Consider the following 23,218-nt stretch of genomic DNA (forward strand, 5'->3'; position numbering starts at 1 on the left):
GCTCCTTGGAGAAGAAGCATGAACTTGGTACCGGCAGGCCAAGAGAGAAAGGCATAAACACCAAAGTCAGTGAGCCGGAAGCACTTAGCGGGTGTCTAGGGGCTGAGCCTGAGCTGGAGTAGCAGGTGCGGGCAGGGAAGTTGAGATACTAGACGAGGAAAAGTAAAAGAGAGCACGGTCCGACTTCTTCTGAATGCTGAGCTAGAGACTTTGAGCTCTATTCTGCAAGTGCCAGGGGCCAAGAAACATCCTGATGCTTGTGTCCTTTGGGGACATAGCTATTGGGTGCCCTGGGAGAGACAAGGAACCAAAGGGAGGGAGACTGGTTTGGAAGCAATTTTAATCATACATGTTGGGAGGAATTAGGGCTTGAACAGCAGGGAACAGAGAGGGAGAGAATTCTAGAGACCCTGCAAAGTTTAGCTCAGTTACAGTAACAGCAAACATTCTGCTGAGGTTGTGTTCTCAGCACTCGTGTGTCTCATGAGCTAGGTTGTTTATTATACACCTTATATTTCATAGAAATATACAGAGAATATGATACATTATTAGTATCATAAGTTGTTTATATAACAATATGCAGCTAGATAAAGGTGGGGAAGCTCACATCTCAGAAAAGTTCCATCTCTGCCTTGTATTAATATTTTAGAGATCCGTAAGAGTCCAGCTGAAAGCAAGAATCTGTGGTAAACACCAGAGAGGTGGGAAGACAATGATCTTAAGGAAATGACGATTAGATAAATACACACACATATATATGAAACATATAAATTAGATATATTTATTTATATGTGTATATTTTATATTTTCACATATAATAATATATGGAGCATGCTTATATGGACCATATAAACATATATGTATAAATGTGTGTGTATATATACGTGCATATGTATGAATATATATGTACATATTTTTGCAACATAGCTTCTTTGGTTTAGTTGCTAAGTCATGTCCAACTCTTCTGTTACCCCATGGACTGTAGCCCACCGGGCTCCTCTGTCCATTGGATTTTCCAGGCAAGAACACTGGAGTGGGCTGCCATTTCCTTCTCCATGTTATATACCTAAAAGTATGTAATATGTATATCTCAACAAATGATGAGGAACATTATTATGAAGGCACTTGATCTGAATATCTTCATGAAGGTTCTGGTTTATTTGCCAAGTCCAATCCCACGATGCCTGATCACTGGAGTGCAGGGCACACAGTAGGCAGCCAACAATGATGAATTCAGTGAATGGACCGGTGGACTGGCCTGGACACCAGGAAATGCAAACATCCCATACACCTGGCTTTGGAATGTGTTCTGGGAGGGTGACCCACGAGTTCGAATCTACGCTGAGAAAAGCTGCCTGGAGGGGCCGTCGGAAGCTGTCATCCTCTTGTTGGCCCCTGGGTCAGTTCTACTTGGCAACTTGCATCTGTTTTCTGACTGTGTCTGAATACTTCAGTCTAAAGGATGCATTTTGCTGGACTGAATTTGGTGGGGTTCTCATAAATGACAAAAGTAAACACAGCAAGTCAGGCAGCCACTGAGGATGGAAGGAGAGGTTTTGAAGTGCCAGGGCATCAAGCATGTCTCTGTGAAGAGTAAAGACTAACAGCCTGAACAGTGTTCTGGCAGTCCACCCAGGGCTCAAATCGGACCATGTAAAGTGGGCTTTATAAAGAGACTTTACAAAGGCGTGAATGGGATATGAACCCCTCAAAGGATGGTGCAGGGCCCTGAGGAGGAACAGCAGACAGAGGCTACAGCCCCAAGCCTGAGGGGCGAGGGTAGGGGTTTCCAGGACACGGGCTGCCCCACCGAGCGGGCTGCTGCATGGAGCTGGGTCTGCAGTGGGCGCTCGTGACGCTCCCTGTGAGTCGCGTTGTGTTCCCTTAGCCGCTTTTGTGCCTGGATCTCTCATTGGATGGGGAGCTCCTGGAGGGCACTGGGGTTTCTCTGCTGTTTGCCCAGAACCTACTATCTGTTCAACTCACTGAGACTCTGTGTTCCTCCCCCAGAGCTCAAGGAACATCATTTTTACCGTCTTTCTGTGAGACTTGTGCAAAGTAACTGCAGGAGTCAAAGCCCACGTAAATGTGAACTGCTCTCACCAGCTGTCGCTGAGGTTGAATGAGCTCCCTCGCTGAGCCTGCTTCCTCAGCGGGACAGTGACGATACGGAGAGCAGTGCTGATTTACTGGCTGGCATGAGTACTGCATGAAGGTTACATTTAGAGGGCCCAACGGCAGCATCCGGTGTTCGTCAGTTACCGTGACTGACATCGGGCCACTACCTCAGATGGGAAAGCGGTACTTCTACAAAAGGCCTTTGGGACTTAGACAATTTATAGTCTGAACTAAATGCATTCTTTGGTTCTTTCAAGTGAAAACAGGCATATGGAATGATGAGATATACTACAGCTTAATCTGCAAATAGACACACACACACACACAAATACTGGAAGGAGAATCACTAAGATTCTCAGGGCGCTATTTTTGGCTGATGAGAAAGAATTTTTCCCCCCTATTGATTTTAAGATACTTTCCAAGTTTTTGTGAGTTTACATTGGTTTGAAATGAAAGTGTACAAAATGAACTTTCTTAAAAAGAAAACAAAATTCATATCTGGATAGAAGACAGCTTTTAAATATGAGTGTCTCTGGGGTAATTTTTTTCAGAAATGTAAATTTTTCTGCAAATGTAATGATAATTGATCCTTTTGTATACCTCAATTTGCCCCAGGAGCTATGGGAAGTTTATCTAGGAGTAAAGATATATCCTTTGAATTTTCTTCCAGTTTACTTAAAATTTTTTATTGAAGTAGGATTAATTTACAATGTTGTGTTAGTTTCAAGGGTACAGCAAAGTGATTCAGTTATACATATATGTTCTTTTTCAGATCCTTTGCCGTTACAGGTTATTACAAGACACTGAATGTAGCTTCCTGTGCTACACAGTAGGTCCTTGTTGCTCACCTGCTTTATGTATAGTAGTGTGTATCTGTTAATCCCAAACTCCTAATTTATCTCCCTAGTACTCTTGCCTGGAAAGTCCCATGGACGGAGGAGCCTGGTGGGCTGCAGTCCATGGGGTCGCTAAGAGTCAGACACGACTGAGCGACTTCACTCTCACTTTTCAGTTTCCTGCATTGTAGAAGGAAATGGCAACCCACTCCAGTGTTCTTGCCTGGAGAATCCCATGGACAGAGGAGCCTGGTGGGCTGCCGTCTATGGGTCGCACAGAGTCGGACACGACTGAAGCGACTTGGCAGCAGCAGCAGCAGTCCCCTGTAGTTCATTTTTTTTTTACTATTTTTCATTGCTTTGTGGGTGCACAGGGTTGACTATGAAGATTTTTGCTGTCTTAGGAGCCTTATTATTATTTGGACATTTATCAGTTGGAAATTTATCTATTATTAGCACATTTATCAACTGAAAAAACCCTTACATCTCAAGATTGAGAATGAGCTCTATGATTTCTGTATAAGCCACCTATATTGAAAAGAAGTAACAAAAGAATTATGAAGTTATTCTTGGAAGTCCAACAACTATTATTGTTTTTTCTGTAAGCTACTATTTTTTTCTGTTTCAAATACATGCTTATAGCCGAAAACTTGAAAACCACAAGTACTGCTAAACCAGGAAAATAAAAATCCTCAGTAAATTCCACTAATCAAGAAAAACAATGGCTAACCTTTAAAGAGCATCCTTCTAGTCACTTTTCTATATTTAAATGTCCTTCCCCCTCAATGGATCATATACATATGACTCTGTATGCTACTTTTCCTCATTTATTAGCATATTTATGAAAATTTTTTAACAGACGCATCATTTTAAAGAGTTGTATAGTTTCTCACTTTATAAATGTGCCAGCTCTATTTACAATACCCTATTGGTAGACGTTCCGGTGGTTTCCATTGTTTAATGCCATAAAGAATTGTGCGTGAAACATCCTTAGAGCCAAATACTTGCACACAAGCATGACGGTTTCTAACTCTTGGAAGTAGATTGCTTTGTCAAAGGGTATTCAAAATATTAAAGCTTTTAATACACACTGCCAAGCCATTCAGAAGGGTTGTATCAATTCACACTCTTGCCAGAATTGTATGAGAGTCCCAGAAACTTTATATTTTCTTAGGATGTGTGCCTGATCATATTTCTTAAGGCTAACAGAGGAAGAGCGTGGGGAAGACTCTATTTGTAAGACCACAATCTTCTTGGACCCAGGAGGTCCTGTGACCAGCGTGATTTACAGAGACAGGCTTCTGCATTCATAGTTACCCTGGGAGCAAAAGAATTTATCTTGGTGAGAGTGAAAGAACCCATGGTGTATTTTTAGGAAGAGGCCCAAGGTAATTCAGGTCCTATGTAGCTCTGACCATTTCCTTGTTGACACTGAGCTCTGAACCATTGGCAGGATTCTTTTTTTTTTTTTTAAGTGGTTATTTCCCTCCCAGCCTGATTTTGTTTGCACCTCTCTGCCTGGCAAACTACCCTCCGCCCCAATACATGTGATAACAAGATACTCAACTATTTAATTTTTATATTTTTGGCTACTGTTTTACACTGAAACTGCAGTTAATCGCTCTTTACAACCTGTGTTTATTTAGATAATTAGGCGGGTTGCTCTTACGAGACTGTCTTGGCAGTGGGAGCCCCTGGCACCTTGATCTTTGGCTGAAAAGTCCAGGCCTGCCCACACTTGGCCGTGGGGTGGCCTTAGTCCAGCCTTTGAGAACCACTGTGTGGTTTTTCTCACTCTCTTGTTAAGGAAATAGCACCTCTGGAGCCCACCCAGAAAGTATAACTGCTGCAGGAAATGACGTGCCGTGGTGGACACCCAGGGAGCTTTCTGGAAGCCTGCTTTCCAGAGTCCATGCCCAGGTCTGTGGGAAGGCGTATCCTTTCTTGTGTCAGATGCTGCTCCACTGGGGTTTCTCTGAGACCAGCGCTGATCAGTCCCTTTTCTATTTTCTTTCAGTTTCTTTTCCAATAGAGGAGCCATAACTTCCCTCTTTTTAAAAAACATTTGGCTGCACCACGTGACACATGGGATCTTAGTTCCCTGGCCAGGAATCAAACCCGTGCCCCTGCATTGGAAGCTCAGTCTTAACCACTGAGCCTCCAGGGGAGTCCCAAAAGGAGCGGTAAGTTCTGAAGGATCTGACTTGCCTGAAGATCTTTCAGAAATGTCTTTGCATCATCACCTTCAATAGAGACACTAGATCTGTGTTTAAATTTGTATGACAGTTCAGTTCAGTTCAGAGCTCAGTCGTGTCTGACTCTCTGAGATCCCATGTACTGCAGCACACCAGGCTTCCCTGTCCATCACCAACTCCTGGAGCTTACTCAAACTCATGTCCATCGTGTCGGTGATGACATCCAGCCATCTTATCCCCTGAGGTCCCCTTCTTCTCCTGCCCTCAATCTTTCCAGCATCAGGGTCTTTTCAAATGAGTCAGCTCTTCGCGTCAGATGGCCAAAGTATTGGAGTTTCAGCTTCAGCATTGGTGCTTCCAATGAACACCCAGGACTCATCTCCTTCAGAATGGACTGGTTGGATCTCCCTGAAGTCCAAGGGACTCTCAGGAGTCTTCCCCAACACCACGGTTCAAAAGCATCACTTTTTTGACAGCTGGCATGGTCATCAGCCTTGCTGCTCTTTCTAACTTTTTTGCTTGAAAGCTGTGATGATCAGCCTTTGTGTTAGTTCCTGGGGCTGCAGTAACAGAGAACACACACTGGGTGCCTTAAACAATAGAATTTTGTGTCCTCTCAGTTCTGAGGTGGGAAGCTGGAGCTATCCTGCAGGTTGGCCCCTTCTGAGGATCCCTTTCTTGCAAGTGGCCGACCTCTCCTTGCACCCTCACGGTGTCTTCCCTGTGTGCACCCGTGTCCTGAGTTCCCCTTCCTGTGAGGACAGCGGTCACACTGGATGAGGGCCTTCCTTATATTACCTCAAATTAGTCACCGCTTTAAAGGCGCATCTCCTCAAACGGTCACATTCTGAGGCACTGGGCGTTAGGACATTGACAAGGGGATTTTAGGGGCACACAGTTCAGCCCACAACAGCCTTCCAGATGGCCCTCGACGGAACTCACATCCACATGTAGCCTCCTCCCTCGAGGAATCAGCTGGTTTCTGTGATGGCAGACTCTGGAGAGGTGATAGGGTGTGGCTTCCATTTGCTCCTCTGCCTGGAAGAAGCTGGCTAGCATGTTGCAAGGACACTCAAGAGACCCAAGTGGGGAGAACCAAGGCCACCCATGAACAACCAGCACCAACCTGTGCATCACGTAAGGGAGCCTCCTTGGATGCTCAGCCCTCAGATGACTGCACCCCAAGCCGATAGCCTGGCTGCAACTCCGCGAGGCCTCACGAGACCCTAAGTAAGAACTTCCCAACCAGGCTACCCTGGAACCCCTGCCCCCCAGAAACTGTGAGGCACTAACTGTTCATTTTTGTTTTGAGCCATTAAACTTGGGAGTATTTCATTACATTGCAATAGCCTCTGGAGCACAGTGGCTAGTAACGCTGCAGCACGCCAGGCCTCCCTGTCCTTCACTGTCTCCCAGAGTTTGCTCAAGTTCATGTCCACTGAGTCGGTGATGCTACGTAACCGCCTCATCCTTTTGCCGAGTAACTGAGAGCTAAAGCTTTGCTCCACTCTGCTTCCTGACCGCGTGTGACAAGCTGCACTGGGTACCCAGACTCCGAGCCTGCGGGACTGCCCCAGACTTCAGCTTATATCGCAAGAGGAAAAGCACACACGTCCCCTTGCAGAGGCCCACGGCGAGCCCTGACCACTTGGCCTTCAGGCAGCCATCCTTCCAAGTTCATGCCAGGTTCCAGGGCCAAAAATAAACAGCCCTTTCTCCTTCTTCAAAGCGCTAAGGCTGAGCCGCAGTAATAACTGGGAACCAAGAGCAGAGCTCTCACGCCGGCGGCCCTTGGACCGGATGGGGCCTGTAGGCATGTTTTATTTGGCTCTCACAGTGTTTTAAAAGTTGGAAAACTTTACATTTTGAAAAAAAAAAATCAGATTTTCAGTATCTCCCTAGAGGTTGGAAGCTCTGACAACAGCAGACCCACATACCAAGCCGGCAGCCATCCACTTGCTGAGCCCCGTGGGGGCGCCTCACTTAGGGACAGGGTGGGGTGGTTCTAATTCATTCACGGGGCTCAAGATTCACTCAGGCACCTACTCTGGGCCAGGCCCAGCTCTGCTGGCTGGGGATCCTCATGGCAGAGACACACAAAATCTCTGCAGTGCTGGCCTGCTCCTGGGCAGAGAGACCACAAGCACCTAAGTGACTCCAGACTGTGAAGACCGTCAGACAAGGACAGCTTGAGGCGGAGACCAGGGCGAGGTGCCATGCTGGCAGGGTGCCTCGGAAGATCTCTGAGATGATGTCCGAGCGGACTTCCGAATGATGAAACAAAGCTGACCATGCAAAGATGTGGGGTGAGAACATCCCAGCCCAAAGGCAGAGCTTGTGCAAAGGCACTTCGGTGTGAATGAGTGTGGAGGGCTCCAGAGGCGGGACCACAACTGGGGACTAGATTTATTCTAATTACAGAAGACAGAGTTGGGGGCTTCCAGTGGGATGGGGGCTGTGATCTGAGTTGCCTTAGATAAGCTCCCTCCAGCTGCTAACAAAGAAGCAGCTAAGGGAGGGAATGGAATCAAGGAGAAGGGAGGAGGCCCAGATGGTCTAGATGAGAGAAGTCCAGAGAGGGCTGGGAGCAAATGGGCTGGATTTGGGATCCTGAGAGCAGAGAGTGCCCACAAGACTTGCAGACGCAGCGGAAGGGGCATGGGGTCAAAAGAGGGAGTCCAGCTTTCTAAAGTGGGGGATATTAAAGTGTGCTTACACCAGATGGGAAACTGACAATTCTGTGGGACAAACACGCTAAGTGCGGTTTAAAGCCTTCAGGGACAGTTTACCTGCACCGAGGAGTAGAGAATTTCTTGGCATTTAGTAAGATAAAGAAAGTTCATTGGCCTAGGAAGCCAAGGTTTCCTGGCTCTGCACACACGCACAGTCCCGCCCTTCGGTGCTAACCCGAAAGGCGAGCACCGAGTCGAGGCCTCCACAGGGAGCTGGGGGACAAGATGAACGGGCACTTCCAGCCTGGGTGGGAGAAGGTTGGGGGGAGAATGGATCCATGTACATGTATGGCTGAGCCCCTCTGCTGTTCCCCTGAAACTACCACAACACTGTTAATTAGCTATATCCTGATATAAAATGCTTTTGCTGCTAAAATAAAAAATCAATGGGCATTTGAGATGGTGAGTGGACAGGGACCCAAGATGGTGAGATGACTGGGCACTTTCAAGGACCCTTTCAATTTCCCCCGGACCTGTTCATACCTCAGAGCTCAGGGCCTGTGGGTCTCTGACACTGGGTGTCGGCTCATGAATGCAGTTGTGGGGGTGGTGGGGGGAGAGGGCAGGGGTTTTGCCATGTGACTCGGCCAGGGCTTCAAGCTTTTAAAACTGACCAGCCAAGCAAAGGGCTCAGTGTCCCATTCACAGACTTTCCCCGAGTCAACAAGGCTTATTCACGACTGACCCGAGGATTCCTTGAGCTCTCCATGGGAACCTGTCTTTTAGCCACGGTGTCTGTTAATGCTTCTTTGGCTGATGACTTTTCACTTTTAACCTAACTCCTGAATCCAACTTCCCAGGAACGTAAGGCAGCAACTTCCAGAACATGTCATTCAACCTGCATGTGGATCTACCAACTTCTGCTCAGAAGAACCCCTGATTAATATTAAGTGACCCCACACCGAGGTTAAGAAGTGTAATTCCTTTCTGTAGATAGAGGTCGGGTCATCCGGGGTGCCTTGTTCAGCTAAGCAAACTAGAGGACATAGGGAGCCCCTGAAGGACGTGCAAGGGGTCAGTGATCAGACTGGCCCTTTAGAAGGCTGCCTCCGGCCACCCTGGGGGGAAAGCCATGTCTAGGGACAGGGGGCCTCCTGAGATGACCAGGCAATGGTCCCTTGATCTAACGTAGCAGCAGGAACAAGGGAGGACGGGGTAGAGACATGAACGCTTGCAGATGTTATATGAGAGGGAAATTGGAGTTTCCAAACTCATAGGTCACTTGCTGGGGCCCCAGGCACGGAGAGACAGGGGGAGCCACCCTTGTGAGTGTCTCTCTACCCACGTGGCAGCCAAGCCTGTTAAAATGGGGGCTAATTAAGACAGGCCAGATGCCCACTTCAGGCTGCTTCTGCCATCTGCTGGGCTGCCCTTCAGACACCCTCCACCCTCCCAACCAAGGGCCTTCCTTCCCTGAATGCTGGGCGAGAGGCCTCGGAGACATGGGAAACATGTTCCTTGTGAACTGGTTTTTGGTTCTCTCTCTAGAGAGAGAGTCTACCTGTGTGGCTAGGACACTTTCTTTCCTTCCCCCACCTCCCCCCCAGATCCAAGATATCACTTACACATGAACTTCTTTTTAAAATGAATGTTTCATTGATTGATTTGCGGATATTGAAGAATCCTTGCATCCCTGGGATAAAGCCCACTTGGTCATGGTGTATGATCTTTTTAATGTGTTGTTGGATTCTGATTGCTAGAATTTTGTTAAGGATTTTTGCATCTATGTTCATCAGTGATATTGGCCTGTAGTTTTCTTTTTTTGTGGGATCTTTGTCAGGTTTTGGTATTAGGGTGATGGTGGCCTCATAGAATGAGTTTGGAAGTTTACCATCCTCTGCAATTTTCTGGAAGAGTTTGAGCAGGATAGGTGTTAGCTCTTCTCTAAATTTTTGGTAGAATTCAGCTGTGAAGCCATCTGGACCTGGGCTTTTGTTTGCTGGAAGATTTTTGATTACAGTTTCAATTTCCGTGCTTGTGATGGGTCTGTTAAGATTTTCTATTTCTTCCTGGTCGAGTTTTGGAAAGTTGTACTTTTCTAAGAATTTGTCCATTTCTTCCTCGTTGTCCATTTTATTGGCATATAATTGTTGATAGTACTCTCTTATGATCCTTTGTATTTCTGTGTTGTCTGTTGTGATCTCTCCATTTTCATTTCTAATTTTATTGATTTGATTTTTCTCCCTTTGTTTCTTGATGAGTCTGGCTAATGGTTTGTCAATTTTATTTATCCTTTCAAAGAACCAGCTTTTGGTTTTGTTGATTTTTGCTATGATCTCTTTTGTTTCTTTTGCATTTATTTCTGCTCTAAGTTTTAAGATTTCTTTCCTTCTACTAACCCTGGGGTTCTTCATTTCTTCCTTTTCTAGTTGCTTTAGGTGTAGAGTTAGGTTATTTATTTGACTTTTTTCTTGTTTCTTGCCTGTATTGCTATGAACTTTCCCCTTAGGACTGCTTTTACCGTGTCCCACAGGTTTTGGGTTGTTGTGTTTTCATTTTCATTCGTTTCTATGCACATTTTGATTTCTTGTTTGATTTCTTCTGTGATTTGTTGGTTATTCAGCAGCGTGTTGTTCAGCCTCCATATGTTGGAATTTTTAATAGTTTTTCTCCTGTAATTGAGATCTAATCTTACTGCATTGTGGTCAGAAAAGATGCTTGGAATGATTTCTATTTTTTTGAATTTACCAAGGCTAGCTTTATGGCCCAGGATGTGATCTATCCTGGAGAAGGTTCCATGTGCGCTTGAGAAAAGGTGAAATTCATTGTTTTGGGATGAAATGTCCTATAGATATCAATTAGGTCTAACTGGTCTATTGTATTGTTTAAAGTTTGTGTTTCCTTGTTAATTTTCTGTTTAGTTGATCTATCCATAGGTGTGAGTGGGGTATTAAAGTCTCCCACTATTATTGTGTCATTGTTAATTTCTCCTTGAATACTTGTTAGCATTTGTCTTACACACTGTGGTGCTCCCGTGTTGGGTGCATATATATTTATAATTGTTATATCTTCTTCTTGGATTGATCCTTTGATCATTATGTAGTGACCTTCTTTGTCTCTTTTCAGAGCCTTTGTTTTAAAGTCTATTTTATCTGATATGAGTATTGCTACTCCTGCTTTCTTTTGGTCCCTATTTGCATGGAATATCTTTTCCCAGCCCTTCACTTTCAGTCTGTATGTGTCCCCTGTTTTGAGGTGGGTCTCTTGTAGACAACATATGTAGGGGTCTTGTTTTTGTATCCATTCAGCCAGTCTTTGTCTTTTGGTTGGGGCATTCAACCCATTTACGTTTAAGGTAATTACTGATAAGTATGATCCGGTTGCCATTTACTTTATTGTTTTGGGTTCGATTCACCACATTAACAAATTGAAAAATAAAAACCATATGATTATCTCAATAGATGCAGAGAAAGCCTTTGACAAAATTCAACATCCATTTATGATAAAAACTCTCCAGAAAGCAAGAATAGAAGGAACATACCTCAACATAATAAAAGCTATATATGACAAACCCACAGCAAACATTATCCTCAATGGGGAAAAATTGAAAGCATTTCCTCTAAAGTCAGGAACAAGACAAGGGTGCCCACTTTCACCATTACTATTCAACATAGTTTTGGAAGTTTTGGCCACAGCAATCAGAGCAGAAAAAGAAATAAAAGGAATCCAAATTGGAAAAGAAGAAGTAAAGCTTTCACTATTTGCAGATGACATGATCCTCTACATAGAAAACCCTAAAGACTCCACCAGAAAATTACTAGAACTAATCAATGACTATAGTAAAGTTGTAGGATACAAAATCAACACCCAGAAATCCCTTGCATTCCTATACACTAATAATGAGAAAACAGAAAGAGAAATTAAGGAAACAATTCCATTCACCATTGCAACGGAAAGAATAATATACTTAGGAATATATCTACCTAAAGAAACTAAAGACCTATATATAGAAAACTATAAAACACTGGTGAAAGAAATCAAAGAGGACACTAACAGATGGAGAAATATACCATGTTCATGGATTGGAAGAATCAATATAGTGAAAATGAGTATACTACCCAAAGCAATCTATAGATTCAATGCAATCCCTATCAAGCTACCAACAGTATTCTTCACAGAGCTAGAACAAATAATTTCACAATTTGTATGGAATACAAAAAACCTCGAATAGCCAAAGCAATCTTGAGAAAGAAGAATGGAACTGGAGGAATCAACCTACCTGACTTCAGGCTCTACTACAAAGCCACAGTTATCAAGACAGTATGGTACTGGCACAAAGACAGAAATATAGATCAATGGAACAAAATAGAAAGCCCAGAGATAAATCCACGCACCTATGGACACCTTATCTTTGACAAAGGAGGCAAGAATATACAATGGATTAAAGACAATCTCTTTAACAAGTGGTGCTGGGAAATCTGGTCAACCACTTGTAAAAGAATGAAACTAGAACACTTTCTAACACCATACACAAAAATAAACTCAAAATGGATTAAGATCTAAATGTAAGACCAGAAACTATAAAACTCCTAGAGGAAAACATAGGCAAAACACTCTCTGACATACATCACAGCAGGATCCTCTATGACCCACCTCCCAGAATATTGGAAATAAAAGCAAAAATAAACAAATGGGACCTAATTAACCTTAAAAGCTTCTGCGCAACAAAGGAAACTATTAGCAAGGTGAAAAGGCAGCCTTCAGAATGGGAGAAGATAATAGCAAATGAAGCAACTGACAAACAACTAATCTCGAGAATATGCAAGCAACTCCTACAGCTCAACTCCAGAAAAATAAATGACCCAATCAAAAAATGGGCCAAAGAACTAAATAGACATTTCTCCAAAGAAGACATACAGATGGCTCACAAACACATGAAAAGATGCTCAACATCACTCATTATCAGAGAAATGCAAATCAAAACCACTATGAGGTACCATTTCACACCAGTCAGAATGGCTGCGATCCAAAAGTCTACAAGTAATAAATGCTGGAGAGGGTGTGGAGAAAAGGGAACCCTCTTACACTGTTGGTGGGAATGCAAACTAGTACAGCCACTATGGAGAACACTGTGGAGATTCCTTAAAAACCTGGAAATAGAACTGCCTTATGATCCAGCAATCCCACTGCTGGGCATACACACTGAGGAAACCAGAAGGGAAAGAGACACGTGTACCCCAATGTTCATCACAGTACTGTTTATAATAGCCAGGACATGGAAGCAACCTAGATGTCCATTAGCAGATGAATGGATAAGAAAGCAGTGGTACATATACACAATGGAGTATTACTCAGCCATTAAAAAGAATACATTTGAATCAGTTCTAATGAGGTGGATGAAACTGGAGCCTATTATACAGAATGAAGTAAGCCAGAAAGAAAAACACCAATACAGTATACTAACACATATATATGGAATTTAGAAAGATGGTAACAATAACCCTGTGTACGAGACAGCAAAAGAGACACTGATGTATAGAACAGTCTTATGGACTCTGTGGGAGAGGTAGAGGGTGGGGAGATTTGGGAGAATGGCATTGAAACATGTAAAATATCATGTATGAAACGAGTTGCCAGTCCAGGTTCAATGCATGATACTGGATGCTTGGGGCTGGTGCACTGGGACGACGCAGAGGGATGGTATGGGGAGGAAGGAGGGAGGAGGGTTCAGGATGGGGAACACATGTATACCTGTGGTGGATTCATTTTGATATTTGGCAAAACTATTACAATTATGTAAAGTTTAAAAATAAAATAAAATTAAAAAAAAATTAAAAAAATAAAATGAATGTTTCATTTCACATGTGATCCAGGGATCCACTCTAGCAATTTAATGCATCAAGGAGCTCATTTCAGATTTGATGAGTGAAGTGCACCTTTTTGCTGTTTCCCAATCGAGTCTGTTCTCCCTGGTAACACGGCGGGTCTAGGCGAGGCTGCTTCACCACCGCAGACTGGGGACTGGGATCGTTCACTTCATGTGTCATTTCAGCCAGACTACGGTGCCCAGGGCTTTGGTCAGACACCAGTCTAGATGTTGTTTCAAAGGCATTTTTAAGATATGACTAATATTAGACATAGAGAATAAACTTCTGATTATCACAGGAGTAAAGAGATGGGATAGATTAGGGATCTGGAGTTAACAGATGCATTACATCTAAAATAGATAAAAACAAGGACCTACTGTATGGCACAGGGAATTACATTCAATATCTTGTAATAACCTACAACGGAAAAGAATCTGTAAAAGGTGGCAAAAGGTAAAGAATCCACCTTCCAGTGCAGGAGACGCAAGAGACGCAGATTTGATCCTCGGGTGGGGAGATCCCCTGGAGGGGGAAATGGTGACCCACTCCAGTATTCTTGCCTGGAGAATCCCATGGATGGAGGAGCCTGGTGGGCTACAGCCTATGGGGTTGCAAAGAGTCAGACACAACCGAGTGACTGAGCACACATGTATATAAAACTGAATCACTTTGCTGTACACCTGAAACACTGCATTTAAACTTTAAAAAGATGTGACTAACATTAAATCAGCAGACTTTGAGTAAAGCAGGTCACCCTCCATAACCTGAGTGGACCTCAACCGACCCATGGAAAGCTTTAAGAGCAAAGACAGGTCGTCTGAAAAAGCTTTTCTCCAGGCTGAAATACAAAACTCTACCAATATTTCCAGACTGCTGTCCTGTGGAATTCAGACTCAAGACTGAATATCAACTCTTACCTGCATTTTCAGACTGCCAACCTGCCCTGCAGATTCAAACTTGCCAGGCCGCACAACTGCGTGAGTCAATTCTTTAAAAGCAGTCTATCTATCTATCTATCACCTACTGGTTCTGTTTCTCTGGAGAACCCTAATGATAATAGAAGGTGACTTTGAAGGAATGTTTCCCTGGTGGCTCAGATGGTAAAGAATCTTCCTGCAATGCAGGAGACCTGGGTTCAATCCCTGGAGGGGTGATCCCCTGGAGGAGGGCACGGCAACCCACTCCAGTATTCTTGCCTGGAGAATCCCATGGACAGAGGAGCCTGGTGGGCTACAGTCCATGGGGTCGCAAAGAGTCGGACACAGTTGAGCGACTAACTCTTTCACTTTCACTTGAAGGATGGCCTTTCAGACCTCGTCTTAGCTCCACAATGCAGATTTCTCAGAATGACTCGTTGAGCTCTTCTTCAGCTTACAGGCTCAGTGCCTTGCACAGGCTCTTCTCTCCACCTGGACACCTTCCCCAGGGTCTGCAAGCTCTCCTCCTGGCATCTCTGCTCAGCATGCCCATCACCCCTTTACCCTGTGCCTCCCTGCAGCACCCCCCACCTGCCAGCCTGCCCTCTCTCCTTTCCTCACATGCTTGTACCCTTAATGCTTATCAGCACCTGAAATGTGATGTATTCGCTTGTGCATTATCTGCTTTTGTGTCGCATCCTCGTCCACTGCGGGAAGGTCAGCTCCAGATAGACTGTCGGTCACTAATGACTCTCCCAAGCCTGGAATGGGCCTTGCATACAGTAGGCACTCAATAATGATGAGGTGCAGACTAACTCAAAGACAGACTGATTATGCAAGGGGGGGGGTGCAGAAAGAGGCAGACCCTGGTGAATGGTTCCCCTCGCCCTTGACTTTCTCTCTAGCCAGGGTACCAGCCAGTGCGGACTGGAGCCCCAGTCTCCCCAACAGCACCCTGATAGCACCCACATAAGACACTTACCAAAGTGGGGGAGCCGCTCGGCTTCCGAGGAGCAGACGTGCCTCTCCTGGGTCCTCCTGCCGTAGGTCGCAGAGTAGATGTTGAGAAACTTGGACTCGTGGCAGTGCAGTTTCAGCTCGTGGTCTTCACACACGGTTTTGTTTTTTAACTCATCTGAAGCAGAAACCAAAATCAGTGGCACCATCAGCTTCCCCAGAAGGACTCCATGAGCACTGCCCGCATCCTGGGCAGCTCCCATCCTCGGGCTGGTGGGGGTCCCAGGAGAGGAAGATTCCAGCTCATGGTTGGTTAGTCCCCAAAGAATTTACTAAAAGTTTATTTGATTAATCTGAGTACCACAGTGAAATTCTCTTTGCAACATTATACAGAGGTGACATTATAAATGCATCCTGGAGAAAATAGAGTTCATTGGGGTTTTTTTTATGGAGCGTACCAAAAAAAAAAAATTCAATTAATTTAAATGTTTACTAATGAAAGGATTTTTTTAAGTAGTAGTGTTCTTGCCTGGAGAATCCCAGGGATGGGGAAGCCTGGTGGGCTGCTGTCTATGGGGTCACACAGAGTCGGACATGACTGAAGCGACTTAGCAGCATCAGCAGCAGGATTTTTTAAGTAATAATAGTACTTAAAATAATATTAAATAATAATACTATTATTATAATACTAGTACTAAAAATAATAACACCACAGACGCAAAGAAAGGCAATGCCAAAGAATGCTCAAACTACCATACAATTGCACTCATCTCACATGCTAGTAAAGTAATGCTCAAAATTCTCCAAGCCAGGCTTCAGCAATATGTGAACCGTGAACTTCCTGATGTTCAAGCTGGTTTTAGAAAAGGCAGAGGAACCAGAGATCAAATTGCCAACATCCGCTGGATCATAGAAAAAGCAAGAGAGTTCCAGAAAAACATCTATTTCTGCTTTATTGACTATGCCAAAGCCTTTGACAGTGTGGGTCACAATAAACTGTGGAAAATTCTGAAAGAGACGGGAATACCAGACCACCTGATCTGCCTCTTGAGAAATTTGTATGCAGGTCAGGAAGCAACGGTTAGAACTGGACATGGAACAACAGACTGGTTCCAAATAGGAAAAGGAGTACGTCAAGGCTGTATGTTGTCACCCTGTTTATTTAACTTATATGTAGAGTACATCATGAGAAACACTGGACTGGAAGAAACACAAGCTGGAATCAAGATTGCCGGGAGAAATATCAATAACCTCAGATATGCAGATGACACCACCCTTATGGCAGAAAGTGAAGAGGAACTGAAAAGCCTCTAGATGAAAGTGAAAGTGGAGAGTGAAAAAGTTGGCTTAAAGCTCAACATTCAGAAAACGAAGATCATGGCATCCGGTCCCACCACTTCATGGGAAATAGATGGGGAGACAGTGGAAACAGTGTCAGACTTTATTTTTCTGGGCTCCAAAATCACTACAGATGGTGACTGCAGCCATGAAATTAAAAGACGCTTACTCCTTGGAAGGAAAGTTATGACCAACCGAGATAGCATATTCAAAAGCAGAGACATTACTTTGCCAACAAAGGTCTGTCTAGTCAAGGCTATGGTTTTTCCAGTGGTCATGTATGGATGTGAGAGTTGGACTGTGAAGAAAGCTGAGCACTGAAGAATTGATGCTTTTGAACTGTGGTGTTGGAGAAGAGTCCCTTGGACTGCAAGGATATCCAACCAGTCCATTCTGAAGGAGATCAGCCCTGGGATTTCTTTGGAAGGACTGATGCTAAAGCTGAAACTCCAGTACTTTGGCCACCTCCTGCGAAGCGTTGACTCATTGGAAAAGACTCTGATGCTGGGAGGGATTGGGGGCAGGAGGAGAAGGGGACGACAGAGGATGAGATGGCTGGATGGCATCACTGACTGGATGGACGTGAGTCTGAGTGAACTCCTGGAGTTGGTGATGGACAGGGAGGCCTGTCGAGCTGCAATTCATGAGGTCGCAAAGAGTTGGACACAACTGAGCGACTGATCTGATCTGATCTGATCTGACAGACTCAAAAAACTACCTAATATGTGATTCCATTTCTGTGAGATATCCAGAAAAGGCAAACCTGTGGAGACAGAGCGAAGGTTTGCGGTTTTCTGAGGCTGAGGGTTGGGGACATGAAGTGACGATGACAAATGACACCGGAAGGTGTTTTGAGAGGATGGAAATGTTCTGCAGCTGGACTGACGTGCTAGTCGCACAACTCAGTACAGTTACTAAAAAGAGAAGAGCTGGACACTTAAAACAAGTGAACACTATGCTGTGTAAATTATACCTCAGCAAAGACATTTCTGTCTTATTTTTATTTATGTGGCTGTGCTGAGTTTAGTTGCAGGATCTTCTGTCTTCGTTGGCCTGTGGGATCTTTAGTTGCAACATGCAAACTCTCAGCTGTGACATGTGGGATCTAGTTCCCTGACCAGGAATCGAACCCCAGGCCGCCTGCATTGGGAGGGTGGAGTCTTAGCCCCTGGACCACTAGGGAAGTCCTAACAAAGATATTTTTAAAATAACAACAGCTAATATTTACTGAGCCCTTTCTCTGAACTTGGGCCTTGTTCTAGGATCTTGGTATGTCTCAGTGAATTTAATAATCAAAACAGCCCTTCTGTGAACCACCTCTTCTTATCCTTTGCATTTTGCATCCTTTATGCTTTGGATTTTTAGAAAATCATTTGTAGGAAGGACTCATAGATGCTGGATGCTAACTTTTGAACTTTCATCTCTTACATGTGATAAATATCTTTTCTTAGCCTCCCACTTATTTTGGACTTTGCAAAATAAAAGCAGAGGAAAACCTGAGGGGGACCATGGCTATTTCTTTGCATGTGTGGTTCTCTCCCACCCCCATCCAAATATTTTTATAAGAAAAATCATGAAAAAATGTTAGCCCCACTCTATCACCTCAATCCTAGTTTTTTTCTATTTTGAAATGGCAACCAGGGGCACACCTTTCAGCCAGACAAGCTCTGGTGTCACTAGCAAACAAGAGCTAAATTCCAGGATGGGGAGGAAGAACAAGGAAAACTAGTCCACACCTCCCATCGCCCCCACACCCACCCTTTTATTTCTCTCTCCCACTCATGTTTTATTCCACTTTTCTTTCCTGGATTGGAGGTGCAGGCTGATCCCTCAAATCAAAGTTTTCCAGTTGTCATCTGAGGCCCATCACGAAATCAATTTAGTGAGTCACGATTAGAAATTAAAAAAAAAAAAAAGAATAGTTCAGAAAACATCAAAGTGCATCATACAAAGTAAAGATAAACACTGTTTAACAACGGATTCCTTTTAGTTGTGTGTGGTTATGTTGGGCCAAAAGGCAAAATGTTTTTCTTCCTCTGAGTTGCGATCAAACCATTCTGAAATTCCCTGAAGGAGACGGCGAGAGCAGTAAACATCAGGGCAAAGTGGGACAGTGGGACCTTCATATCCTGGAATTACCGATGCTTAAGTCCCAATCTTAAAACATGAAAGAAAATAATTTCCCAGTAGAAATTCCACCTTTCGGTAACTTGTAAATCCCCATGCCTAAAAACACAGAAGGAGCAGTGAGGCCAAGCTTTTGAAGTGCTTGAAGGAAAAATTTTAGTATCTCAAGATTACCATCAGCTCCGGTGCTTTAAAACTTGGGCAATGGTTCCTTAGAACACGTTGATGGGAAGATTCATGAATGACAGATGTAGAGCGGAAAGCAAGTTACAGATGTTCCCAGAATCCCCATCCTGTCTAGGATCTGCACATACCTGTGAGGACCCATCGGAGGAGGAAAAAGTCAAGTGATGACTAAGCAAATGTTTCGGAAGTCCTTTACCCAGCACTGAAATCTTAATAAAGCAGTTTAAACTTAGAACCAAGAAAAGTTTTGTTTTCTTTTTCTTAATAAAAAGAACATGGAGTCTGACCTTGACATTGGAAGGTCTAATTTCGGTGAGTCATATCCGCACTGCTATGAGTTCTTTAGAGTTTTGATGAGCAAACACCAAATCCCACCAACACCGAAATATTGCCTGACTTCAAAGGTCCAGTGTGAGAGACAGCCTTTGATGCAGAACAGAGGGCCCGGGTAGACACACCAAATGAGCCCAAGCACCCTTCTAACTAGAAGAATACCAAAAATGCTAAGAATGCCCTGCCTTGGCAGAGCTCGCCAAAAAAGGAGGAGGGAGAAGGCAGGAGGAAAACCAAGCCTTATCTCAGTATTCCGGAAACTTTTGAGCAGGAATGGTTTCTTTCTTTTTTATCAGAACTTTTTAAAATTAGAAGAGCTTTTTTAAGGTAAGTCATGAAATGCATTTGGTGGTGGTGGTGGTTTAGTTGCTAAGTCATGTCCGACTCCTGCGATCCCATGGAGTGTATTATTTAGTAGTCCCCATCTGTCTGGTTTTTAAGATCCATTGATTAAAGGTGCCAGCCTCGGTATAAGCCAAAAACTCACCCAGAGAAACACAACACCCCCGTGTAAGCCTCCAGTGGTTTGTGTCCCCAGATTACCGGCAGATCGACTCCTGGAATGGAGGGACCTGTGGGTGTCACGTTACATGCTTGGGGTTACCACTGTATGCTGCTGCGTCTCTCGGTTCCTTGGGAATGTACTAACTCACTGTCACCGAAGAGTGACATTTCTGGGTTCTAAAAACAATGATACTAGTAACATAATTGCTGCTTTTCTTGGAGAGCTAGAACTTGTGTCAGAGCTGAGTCAGAGTGCTCGATGGTATCAGAAGAGAAAAGGTGTGGGCAGCCTTTGCAGAAATGTGTTGCCAACATCCGTGTGGGTTTGGATGCTTTACCCAGGAGCCTGGGTGGAGGTACAACCACCCAGGCTTAAAGGCGGCAAATTCTCCCTCCTAATTAGAGGTCGAGGTGTGCGATTCATTCCTCTTTAACGATACACGGACACATATGCCCATCAGCAGCAGCCTTTCAGAGATGGGTAGGGGGAGCGACAAAATCGAGCAGGGCCCTGTGGGACTCCTGGGCATGGAAGGCTTTCTGGCCCTGTTTCTGGTTTGCAGGGAATAGACTCCAGCCTCCATGATATTCCCTGAACTGCAAAGGGCAGATTAGAACAGTTGCTAATCAGAGAAGAGAGGAAATGCGGAAACTAGAGAAGAGCAGCCAAGAAACAATAGTGCAGCCTTGGGGGAGGGTCCTGGTTCCTTCTCAGGGGATACACAGAGCAACATCTTTGAGCTCTTTACAAAACTAAAACCTCCAATGAATGGAAGGTGTTCAGCTCAGTTCAGTTGCTCAGTCGTGTCCGACTCTTTGTGACGCCATGGACTGCAGTACACCAGGCCTCCCTGTTCATCACCAACTCCCATAGTTTACTCAAACTCATGTCCATGGAGTTGGTGATGCCATCCAACCCTCTCATCCTCTGTCATCCCCTTCTCTTCCAGCCTTCAATCTTTCCCAGCATCAGGGTCTTTTCCAATAAGTCAGTTCTTCACATCAGGTGGCCAAAGGATTGGAATTTCAGCTTCAACATCAGTCCTTCCAATGAATATTCAGGGTTGATGTCCTTTAGGATTGACTGGTTGGATCTCCTTGCAGTTCAAGGGACTCTCAAGAGTCTTCTCCAATCCTTCAGAGCTTTTGGAAGGTGTTAGCATTCTTCATTCCAGAGAACACCACCTGAGGCCCGATTAAAGGAGTACAGGCCCTGCACACACCCTAATCCTATCAGCAAGCTCACCCGTGACCTACTGCTATAAAACTCCTCACCAAATCCCCATTCGTTGGGACATGCAGTTTTCTGAGGCAACAGCCTACTGTGTCCCCCTTTCCTTGGAAAAGCAATAAAGCTATCCTTTTTCTACTTCACCCAAAACTCTGCCTCTGAGATTCGATTCAGCACCAGTGCACAGAAACCAAGCTTTCAGCATCAGTGCTTTGCCCTGATAGGAATATGTTATTATTGACATTATTTACAGCTGCCAGTGCATGACAATGTTAACATGAAGACAGCTATTTCGCCTCTTTTATTGTGTTTTTAGGGGCTTCTCCAGTGGTACAGAATCCGCCTGCAATGCAGGAAACTCAGGAGATGCAGGTTGGGAAGATTCCCTGGAGAAGGGCATGGCAACCCACTCCAGTATTCTTGCCTGGAGAATCCCATGGGCAGAGGAGCCTGGCAGGCTAGAGTCTACAGTGTCACAGAGTCAGACACAACTGAAGCGACTGAGCACACACATGCACACTGTGTTTTTAAGTCCTCAACAGACAATGCACCCTGCTATTCCCTAGGGCAGAGCACACCCCCCCACCCCAATCACGGGTATGTCACTGCCTTGCAGTCATTCATATCTTTAGCAAGAATTACTTAAGGACTTCCCTGGTGGTCCGGTGGTTAAGAATCTGCCTGCCAATGCAGGAGACATGAGTTTGATCCCTGGTCCAGGAAGATTCCTCGCCATGGGACAACTAAATCCGTGCACCAAAACTATGGTGCCCATGCTTTACAGCCTGAGAGCTGCAACCACTGAACCAATGTGCTGCAACCACTGAAGCCTGGATGCTCTAGATCCCATGCTCTGCCACAAGAGAAGTCACCACAATGCGAAGCCCACTCACCTAGAGAGTAGTCCCTCTCACTGCAACTAGAGAAAACCCCCACACAGCAATGAAGACCCCATGCAGTGAAAAATCAAATAAACAAATACATTAAAAAATTTTTAAAGACTTACTTTAATCTTCCCCTTGGGATAACAGCTGCCAGTCCCTGAACTCAACTCCCTGACTGGTCCTGTGCTAAGCATTTTACACATAGCACTATATTTTTATTCTTTAGAGCAGCCCTGCATAGAAAGTGTATTGTGTATCATCTTTATTTTACCATTGAGTTACAGAGGCTCAGAACACTTCCTTCCGCTGCCCAAGATCACAGACAGCCCCAAAGCAGATAAGAACATGAACCCTAAATTCAAAGATCGGCTGCAACCGAAAATTCTCCAAAGGGATGAGATTTAAGGACAAGGTGAAGCATGGCACACAATCAAGGAAAGAAGATTCCAGTGAGGACTGCTGATAAAATACTCTCCACACAACAAACACACAAATGTGCCCTGATCTGTAGCCTCAGCCGATCTCCCTGGTATAAACACCTCCATCAGGGTGGTTGTCACTGCACACAGGTAAGGACAGGCCGAGAGGGGTGAACTGGCTCCCGTGGTAAGGCTGGCTCCATGCGCCCTGGGCTCAGCAGTGGGGCCTTTGGACACTCAGAATGTTATGCAGGGACTGGAACTGGGGCCATGGAGAAGAGCCTCTGGAGGTGAGTGTTGCAGAAAAAGAGGGAGGAGGGTGTGGGGACAACCTCACTGCCAACACTAGTTCATAACAGCCCATAGGAACTCCAGCAAACTTCGGTGCCCCAGGTCACCAATGTCCATCCAGGTCACACAAGATGCCCTGGTCTGAACCCTTGTGTCCCCCTAAAATTCCCTTGCTGAAATCCTAATGCCCATGTGATTAGGAAGTGGGATTAGGCATCAGGAGGTGGGGCCTTTGGAAGGTGCTTAGGTCATGAGGGTGCACTCTCATGACTGGGGTTAGTGCCCTTACATACGGGACCCCAGAGAGATTCCTTGCCCTTCTGCCAAGTGTGGTTAGAGTAAA

At 44.7% G+C, this 23,218-nt stretch overlaps 1 protein-coding gene across 6 annotated transcripts in view; it reads right to left on the reverse strand.

Annotated features, from left to right (window-relative positions):
- EVA1C (eva-1 homolog C) overlaps positions 1 to 23,218 on the reverse strand; it is a 127,193-nt gene that overhangs the window by 47,965 nt on the left and 56,010 nt on the right. For 5 of the 6 annotated variants that reach the window (XM_025281676.3, XM_025281685.3, XM_025281690.3 and 2 more), the window contains one exon: positions 15,588 to 15,740. In XM_025281676.3, the coding sequence (XP_025137461.3) occupies positions 15,588 to 15,740 (153 nt within the window). The remainder of the gene's footprint in view (positions 1 to 15,587; positions 15,741 to 23,218) is intronic. The other variant, XM_044939597.2, reaches the window with a different exon arrangement.

This window comes from Bubalus bubalis, chromosome 1 (genome assembly GCF_019923935.1).
Source record: "Bubalus bubalis isolate 160015118507 breed Murrah chromosome 1, NDDB_SH_1, whole genome shotgun sequence".
Lineage (NCBI taxonomy): Eukaryota > Metazoa > Chordata > Mammalia > Artiodactyla > Bovidae > Bubalus > Bubalus bubalis.